This window comes from Durio zibethinus, chromosome 24 (genome assembly GCF_047325235.1).
Source record: "Durio zibethinus cultivar Kanyao isolate XHJ-2024 chromosome 24, ASM4732523v1, whole genome shotgun sequence".
Taxonomy (NCBI): Eukaryota; Viridiplantae; Streptophyta; class Magnoliopsida; order Malvales; family Malvaceae; genus Durio; species Durio zibethinus.
Window position 1 is genome coordinate 15,316,889 of NC_143185.1, and position 9,734 is coordinate 15,326,622.

A 9,734-nucleotide genomic window follows, 5' to 3' on the forward strand; every position below is an offset into this window, starting at 1 on the left:
TTTTTTCACTTTTAAGCACCCAGAATCGAAGTAGTTTCAAATTTTCAGTTCAATTGTAAGTTTTAACATTATATTGGGCATGCATGAATCTAGATCAGCCTTTGCTTAACAACTTTATCTAGTGAATTCCACCCTGCAATCCATTTTAAGGAAGCATAAATTACAAACGGCTGGGAAGTATCTTAACTCATATATGAGCTTCAATTTAGAACTGTATTTCTATCGAGATTCTAATATACAGATGGTGCTGATGGTCAATTGACATCCCAGCCACTTTACACTGTTAAAATTTGATTTAACATCTTCAATCAATGTATGTGTAGTATGGATTGAATGTTTCATTTCCATCTCTTGGCATTCTTCAGCCCTTTGGACTTGTGTTTAGCAGCCTGAAACGCCTGCATTTTTTGTTTCTTTCGAGCTTCCTTCTCGGCCTGTTAAAAACAAGGTACAGAGAAAGGTTGCTGTTATGTACACCATGTCACCAGTTTAGAAAGCTAAGAATCGCAAGGGTATTGCTTTACCTTTGACATCTTAGATTTGGCTTTCACTTTGGGAGCTTTCTCTTCTAGCTCTGCCTCACGCTCAAGCTCCTTCTCCCTTGCCTCAACGTTCTTCTCCAGATAATACTGTTCATTTGACATTCATACCAGCAGTTAATCATGGAAGAAAGCACTCATTGAACAACATATTTCAGGTAAATACCACCAATAAACTTGGCAGAAATGAGCATCTGAATGTTTCAATTTTGAATGAACTCATGGATTATGAAGAACATTTATTATTTTACCAGATTGTAAGCTTAACCAAGCTAACACTCCAGTTCATCAATATATAACAGACAAGGAATGCGTAACGGAATGGGAAGGGATAAGAGCAATGAAAGTGGACACTCAAGGCAGTTAAGGGGAACATAAAGCATGAAAAGTAGAGAACCGTACTCACATTGTAATCACCAATATAGTCCTGCAAATGGCCGTCTTTTACTTCCACTACTCTGTTAACTATTTGCCTAATAAAGTATCGGTCATGAGAAACAGTAATGACGGTGCCACTGTACTCTCGAATTGCCTCCTGATAGAATAATGAGAGATTGCAGAATTATGGAGTGATAAAGCTAAATGCTAAAAGTTTTATTAAAAAAAAAATGAATAGAGGCGAGAAAAACCCAAACCTCTAGCATTTCTTTCGAGGGAATATCCAGGTGATTAGTTGGTTCATCCAAAACTAGTAGGGTTGACGGTTTTACCATGAATTTGCAAAAAGCAAGACGTGCCTAAATGAAACAGGAAAAGACAACGTTCAAATTCACTCCTTTAAAACAAACAAGGAGTTAGCAAAACATGACAAACAACATGCAAGAGCCATTAATTCACAAAACATTAAAAAGAAAAAGTTTGCTAGGGGAGAATTAAACATAGAGATCAAAAGACATTAAAGAGAATCATATTAGGTTAGTCTGGTATCATAATTCACCAGCATGCATAATGTTAAACATTTGAATTCAATACGAAGTCAAGCAACCTACAAACTTTAAATAAGTACCCTAAAATTTGCCAAATTGTCCAACATGTTGTGAATAAATCAACATACTATTATCAGCCCACCAGAAAACCATGCCCCAAAAATATTGGAGTATTAAATGGAATAGATTCCAAGCACAAAATTTTTTAATGAAATCCATAAAAGCAAAAACAGCATCCAACATATAAATTTCTACAGAGAGCACAATTACCTTCTCACCACCACTCAAAAGGGAAACCTTTCTGTCGAGCATATCAGCTTTGAAGTTGTAACGACCAAGAAGTCCCTTAATATCGTCAGTTCTCCAGTCCTCTGCAACCTCTTCCACGGTCTGAAGCACTGTTTTATCCAAATCAAGAGCCTCAGCCTGAAAGAATTGTTCATTAAATTCAGTCAGTGCTTCGCACTTTTTTAGCTCAAAAAGGGGAGCTTAGCAACTAAGCAGCAAAATGAGAAGTAAGTCAGATACAAATAACATTTATTCACAGAGGCTAACAACCTGATTCTGCTCAAAATAATTCGGAAGAACATTATGCTCCCCAAGCAGCACTTCACCTCCTCTCAGCTTCTCTAAACCCATTATCAGTCTCAGTAAAGTACTCTTTCCACAACCATTTGGACCAATAATGGCAATTTTCTCTCCCCTTTCAATTGTAAGATTTGCCCTGTTAAATAGCAACTGATACACAAACCACATTTTTATCATAAATGAGAAGATTAAAAAAAAGTCCAAACCATCTTTCTCAAACCACCAAACATCTCAACTCACCTCATCCTCGTAACCAAATTCCAGATTCTTTATAGTGACAACAGATCTGCCACTTCTTCCACGCTCAGGAAACCTGATCTTCATTTGTTTCCGTTCAAATGGCTTCTCTATTTGACCCTCTTCTTGAAGTCTCTCCAGCTTCTGTTACCAATCAGAAAGGAGAAGAAGAAATTAAGTAACCAGAAGAAAGCTCGGAGTTTAAAGGATTAATCTAGGTACAAGCACAAAATCTGCGGACCCTTAAACTATCTAAGTAGCAAACACCATCAAAATCAAAAGATTGAAAACAAAAGATGAAAAATTCAGGCAACACCAACCTTGTTCTCCAAAGAAAGTTTCAATGGCAATATCGAGAACTAATTCTAGGAAGACAGAACATTCATGAGGCAAACTTACAAGAAATAGTCTTTATGAAACTAAATTAGGAAGGAAGAAGAAAGACAAGAAAAGTTAATCAATGTGGTATACCACTATACCTAGGTAATACTGTTTAAGCAAATTAACCATCTATCGGGAAAAATACAAAGGTTTCATCCTCACAAATTTCATTCAGATCATGTGATCCAGAATAGAGAAATCTTTGATAAAAGTGATTACAAAACTTTATAAGAAAAGAAGAAACAGCAAACAACCTTAGGTGAATAATATAAAACTACCAACTGAATTTCAACAATTTCCTAATGAATTATAACTAACCTAGAATTCTAGATGAATCTACTTAAAAAGGGGGGAAAAGAAACTATCCCCAATGTACCACCATTCAATATGATGACGTCTTACTTTCTGGTTCCAGTTCAACAAACTAAACCCGCATTCTAGGTAACTTCCTTCTGTAATTAATTTTATAGACTAAAATCTAATGAAAACTTAGCCATCCATTTGAAAGAATAACATCAGTCAAGCAAGTTTGCAATCTGGTAGTAACTTCATTTCATCATCATTAAATGTATATTTACTGGATAAATACGATGGTGTAAAACTACACATCTTCCATTACAGAACAATGACCAAAGTGGACAGCTAGCATTCCTTGAAGAACTAAATGCCCCTTATACTTACCTTTTCAGCAGAAGAAGCACGGCCAGAATTTGCCCCTGCACCTAATCTGTTTATCAAGTCTTTTGTCTGCTCAATTTCCTTCTGCTGCTTTTCCCATCCGGCATACTGAGTTTCAACCCAAGCTGCCTTTGCCTCAACATACTGAGAATAATTACCTTCAAATGTCCTGGAAACACCCATATCAGTCTCCACAATCTTTGTACACAACTGATCTAGAAAAGCTCTATCATGAGATATAATGACCATTGGCACATCTTGCTCGTTGAGATATCCTTCAAGCCACTCAATAGTATCAAGGTCGAGGTGATTTGTTGGCTCATCCAAAAGCAATAAATCAGGCTCCTGCAAATTTACATGTTCATCAACAAACAGCTTGCAAAGCCAATATATTCTGCTGGATATCATAAACATGCACCATGAATTAACAACTTCTATATCATCAAGAATATCTCACAAGCTAAATATTTTGTTAGTCAATTCAAAGTTTAAACTCTTTATCAACATGTGCTAAAGTGATTTCAGCTGCTGATAGTGGATATTAACAACCAACCTCCAATCACAATTCACAACTATCACTTCTACAAAAGTAAACAATCTTATTTTTAACATTACTATTTATAAAGAGAGAGTAAAGATCCAGTTACACCAGTGTAAGTGTTACACTATTTTTGACTCTTGGATCAAAATTGCTAAGAGTTAAAATATTTATTTTGATCCAAATCCAATAATCAAAAACAAAGTGTAACAGTGTAAGTAGATCCCTCCTCATATATATATATAGGTTAATTATCAATCTTCTATGTAATTCTACAAGTAAACTTCTATATCTCTTTATCACTCATAAATAAGGCTCAAGAAATTCATTGCTCCAACTTTTTCTCGAGAAACAAAATAGAAACCATACCAGTTATGGATTTAAATAGCATCCGCAACACGGTATAACAGCCGCCATTTGGCAATAGCACCACCCTCCGCCACCTTTACTCCCCATAATGGAGGTGTGAATCATCATTCACACAAATAACAGTGTATCACGTTCGCGAAGAGTGGTATAAGGAAAAATTACAGCCACAATGAGACGCTAGAACCATTATTTGTGCTTTTTTTTAATACATCTATGAATTTTATAAGATATTAATTTTGAGTTATAACTAAAATATGTGAAAAAAATTATTTTTATCTATAAATGTAAGATTAAAATATCATAAATTACTTTAAACATCATAAATAAATATTATTATGTCAAACTATTCTTTTACTTCATTTTATGATAAATTGTGAAAATTTTAAAAAATTCACAACATAAATGCGACTAGCGTTATCTTATCCGTTATGTTCATATTATATATAAACGCCACGCCACAAAAAACTGCGACCGAATTTTAAATCCCAACCTATGCAACCATGAACAATAGAACATTTTTGCATAACACCTTTACCTGCAACAATATCTTCCCAAGTGACATCCTCATCTGCCACCCGCTACTAAAACTTGCGACTAACCTATCCGAATCCTCAGGGGAAAACCCGAGCTCTGGCATCAGCTTACTAACCTTAGCATCAACCTCATCCAAATCCACAGCCTGAGCTCTCATCTGCAACAAATCGAACTCATCCAAAAGCCTTCCCATCAACTCCAAATCCTCCGTAGCCCCTTCTATCGCTTTTTGAACCCTCTCCAACCTCTCAGAAATCTCCATTTCCTCTTTAAAAGCACTCTTAAACTCCTCCCTTACCGTCCTACTCATCGAAACCTCAAATTCTTGATTCAAAAACGCAACTTTCATGTTCGGTTTGGCCTTTATAACGTTCCCCGAATCTGGTTCTTCTTGTCCCGTTATAATTCTTAATTGGGTTGTTTTCCCTGCTCCATTTACTCCAACCAATCCAACTTTCTCGCCTTTTTTCACTTCCCAACTCACATTTTTCAAAACCGTTACTCCTTTATAGCTCTTGCTAATGTTTTCAAGCTTAATACCGGTGGAAATACCCGAAGCACCGGTGTTGGATTGATTTTTGGCACGCTTTCGATCAATTTCTTCGACTGTGTTGGTGGAAAACAATGATTCAATGTCGTTTTGACGGTCTTTAACGGAGGTTTCAACGCTGAGAGTGGAAACTTGGGCAGTTATTTTAGTGGGTCTAAATTTAAGGGTTTTGGGGGAGAGAAGAGAGGCGGAATTTGGAGTAAAAGAGGATCGTAGAGAGGTAAAGAACGTTGAACGAAGGTCTAAACGGTGGAGTTTTGTGGAGAGCACCATGTTTGGATATTGGGAAAGTGTAGGAAAGTGTGGAAAAATGCAAGAAAACAAAAAAAACAGATAGAAGATTACCGAAGAAGGGCACTGAGGGAGTTTCTCAGTGAGAAATAGAATACAAAGTCTCAGCTCAGAAGTAAGAAAGAGAGAGAGATGGGTGAAGGCGGGCTTCTACCTTTCTAGGGATGTTTGTAGTCCACCCAAAAGGGGAAAAAAAAAAAAAAAAAAAAGAAATCTTAATTTTTTAAAAATAATAATAATTGAAATTTTCTAAAATCAATTTTTTTTCTCATAAATAATAAATATACAAACATCAATAACATCATATTCATTGAAAATAAAAATTTTGCCAAGGAAATATTGCAAATTTCTCCGCCTGATAGCAACTTTCTCAGTTTTTTTTTTTTAGTAAATTTTGTTTATAAATTATTTTATTTTTAGTTTGATTTGCTATTATTAGTAGTATTATTTTTGGTGTAATTTTATTTATTCTTTAAGATATAGGCTTTATTTTCTTTGACAATAAGTTTTTAATATAATTATAAAAAATTAAATATTTGTTCCTTCCGGTGTTAATGTAGCTTGTAGTCCATCGAAATAAAAATCAAATTTCTAATTTTAAGAATATAATTGAAATTTTTTAAATTAACATTTTTTTCATTTGCTTTCAAATTTTTATAAAAAGTTATAATTTATGATATGTGAAAAACTTAAATAAATTTTTAAAAATAATTATATAAATTAATTAAATTAATTTTTCATAAATAAATGTGTTCAAAATATAAACATTTATGTGATAAAAATAAAAAATAAAATTCAAAAACTTTTTTATTTTTTCCTATAATATCAAACATAAGTAAAAAAAATAAAATGGAAAAGTTTTGAGTAATAATATTCTTTTCCCAAGAATTTGTACGTTTTGTTGTTTTGAAAAAATAAAATAAAAAAATAAAAATTGTGGGCCACGAGAAGAGAGAGAGAGAGAGAAACAACAATCGAGAGAGATTATGCCAGTTTTGTGGCTTCTGTTAGCCAGACATCAGGAGAGAAGAGACTCCGCTTGCCACTTATTGCCACGTGCAGTCTAATGTCTGATTCTACGCAGTCCACGTATCCAATCAGGATAATATTATAAGTGCTCTTCAACTTTCATTTTTTTTCTTGATTTTTAGACTTGAAATTATATCTCATTATTCTTGTTTTTTTTTATAATACAAAATATTAAAATTTATATATTAATTTTATATTATACACAAAAATTAAATATTATAATTTATATCAATATAAAAATATAAATTATTTTTTATAAATTTATATATAATTATTATTATTTTAAATCATATCGTATATTCACATTTATATCTTATTTTTATTATATTTTATATTTTTTAAAATAATTGAATGTTAATTATTTTTAAAAAAAATTTAAAATCACACGTACATATTAAAAAACTATTATCCTTAGTCTAAATTTTGTTTAAATTTTTTGGGACAACAAAAATTAAACATACGATCATATCACATGTAAATTATGTGATTTATATATTTATATGATATAAAATATTAAAATTTATGTATTTATATTTTATTTTATATAAAATTATTTGTCATAATTTATATCAATATAAAATATATTTTTTTTATTTTGTAAAACGATATATAATTATTATTAAAATTTTAAGCTATGTTATTTTTATATTTTATTTTCATATAATATATGTATTGTATTATTATATTATATTTTAAATTATCAGATCTAATTACAAAGATAAACTTTCCTTGGTCTAATTCAGTTTTAATTGTGACTAAAAACTATAATAAAATCAAGATGGAACTAAAATAAAATTCGGCTTTGGAATTTACATAAATTTAAATTTGTAGTATATTAATTTTGAAATTGAAGGATTTAACAATTAAATGATAAATATAATTTTATTCGTTAAATTATTACTTAAAATAGCATAATGTAACATAATCTGTCATGAATTCATGATTCACTGTGTATAATTGTTAATTGTTTTCTAAGTCAATTCAATTTAACGAAAAGTAATCAATGCTTGAACATGAAAAAAAATTGTTATCAATTAATGTGGTAAGTAATATAAGCAAACATTATTATGGTATGTATTCTAAAAATAAACTCTTAAATACATGAAGCGGATTTAAAAAGAAAATTTTATATTTAATATATTGTTAGTACATAAATTTTATATATATTATAAAATCATATGATACCATTTCATTAATTAAATTTTTTTTTTTAAATTAAGTTTTCATATATTTATGTTTAGAAATATGATCAAATATATTAATAATAGAGTTTTTAAAATTTATAAGTAGAATTAAAATAACAACACACCCTTAAAGTATACCTAAAACAATAAAAAAATTTAATTAAAAATAGAAATGAGACATATGTAAATATTTTTAATATCATTTGTGAAATTAAAAATTTATATTGATAATATATCAAATAATAACTTTTAGTGTCAATATTTGTAAAAATTTATGTTTAGAAAAATGATCAAATATACTAACAATGGAGTTTTTTTAACTCCATAAACGTGATTAATACAATGACACATATCTTTTAATATATATTTAAAAAATAAAAATAAAAATTTAATTTTAAAAAAATAAAAATATGTGTTATCATCTTAACTCAATTTATGAAATTAAAAAAACTTTACAATAAATATATCAAATAAATTTTTTTATGTTTATTCATTAATGATGCGATGTGATATAATTCACGAGTTCAAATTTGATGTATGAAAATGTATAATCACATGACTATATTTCATTGATCATTAAAAGAGAAGGTAATCAAATTCTTAAAAATAAAAATTAATAAATTATATGATAGCCTTACTTATAATTATTTTTAAAAACCTAATCATTTTTTTATTTTACTCAATAATAAAATATTATCGTATATAATTAATTGATAATATATAATATTTATATATTATTAATGCATTAAATATGAATTCATAATTTATTAATAATGGATAAATTTTATGTATTGATAATATATAAAATATAAATTCTTAAACAAATTGTTAGAATTATTTAAAAAAAGCTCAAGTAAAAAACTTAAAAGAACTCGGGCCGGAATTATACAAAAGAAACATCATCATTAAAAATTAAAACAGGAATTATTGTAATGGATTCAAATTGAACAAAACAAATGTTGACAGCCTAACTCTGCACCAAACGGACCTAGTCTCACAATAAGCAAACCAAAAGTATCACAGAAATGGGCCTAAAGGCTAAAGCCTATTCATTTAATCCAACCACTTATATTTCTACGTAAAAAATGGTATACCATAAAAAAAAAAAAAATACTCCTTTTTATCAACAAATAAAAACAAATAAATATTATATTTTTATTTATAGATACAATATTTAGAAATTAAAAAGCTCCAAAAATTATGAAAGTTGAGTATTATAAAACTCAAACCTTAGTTGAATCATTACTCATGTAATTAGGGTTTAATTTTGACCCTACAGAAAATAAGTGGAATTTGAATATTTATCAAGATGAGTTTAAGAAACTCATAAGTACTTTGATCGCTAATATCCCGAATTATGAAATATAATTTACAACACTAATTGCGATATGTGATCTTTCACGGCTTGAGCAAGGTTTTAGAGCCCAAACTCAGGTTTAGCTCGATTTGAAATATTAAATTATTAGTAAAATTTTTAATTTAAAAATACTAAAATATCAATATTTTAATTATTTTAATTATTTTTTAAAATTTTAAAAATTTTGAGTCTATTAAATCAAAAATTTATTTGGATAGATGATAAAATTAATTTCAGTAAAATTAAAAATAATAATATAATTATTATAATTATAATTAAAAAATTTTATTATAATTATAATTAAAAAATTTATGAAAAATTTTATACTAAATAAATTTTATTAAAATTAATATTTAAATTTAATTAATAATATAATAAATTCAATTATATCACGTTAAAAATACGATAAAATCTAAATCTTCACTAAGTCAAGCTTTCAGAAAGCTAAGTAGGTTTGGGTTTTCTCGAGTTTAGACATTACCTTGCTACTATTAGTTTGTTACCTCATTCTTAACCTTTAAAAAAAAAAAAAA

General features: G+C 29.1%; 1 protein-coding gene across 1 annotated transcript; it reads right to left on the bottom strand.

The window, feature by feature from the left end:
- Positions 1-100: 100 nt before the first annotated feature.
- Positions 101-5,764, bottom strand: LOC111316919 (ABC transporter F family member 5-like). Its single transcript, XM_022919159.2, has 9 exons — positions 4,792-5,764; positions 3,353-3,694; positions 2,294-2,434; positions 2,024-2,203; positions 1,736-1,891; positions 1,175-1,276; positions 946-1,074; positions 525-629; positions 101-434 (listed from the first exon to the last, which is right to left on the bottom strand). Exons 1-9 carry the CDS (start codon positions 5,611-5,613, stop codon positions 339-341), a joined length of 2,073 nt encoding a protein of 690 aa, XP_022774894.2. The 5' UTR covers positions 5,614-5,764; the 3' UTR covers positions 101-338.
- Positions 5,765-9,734: the final 3,970 nt, after the last annotated feature.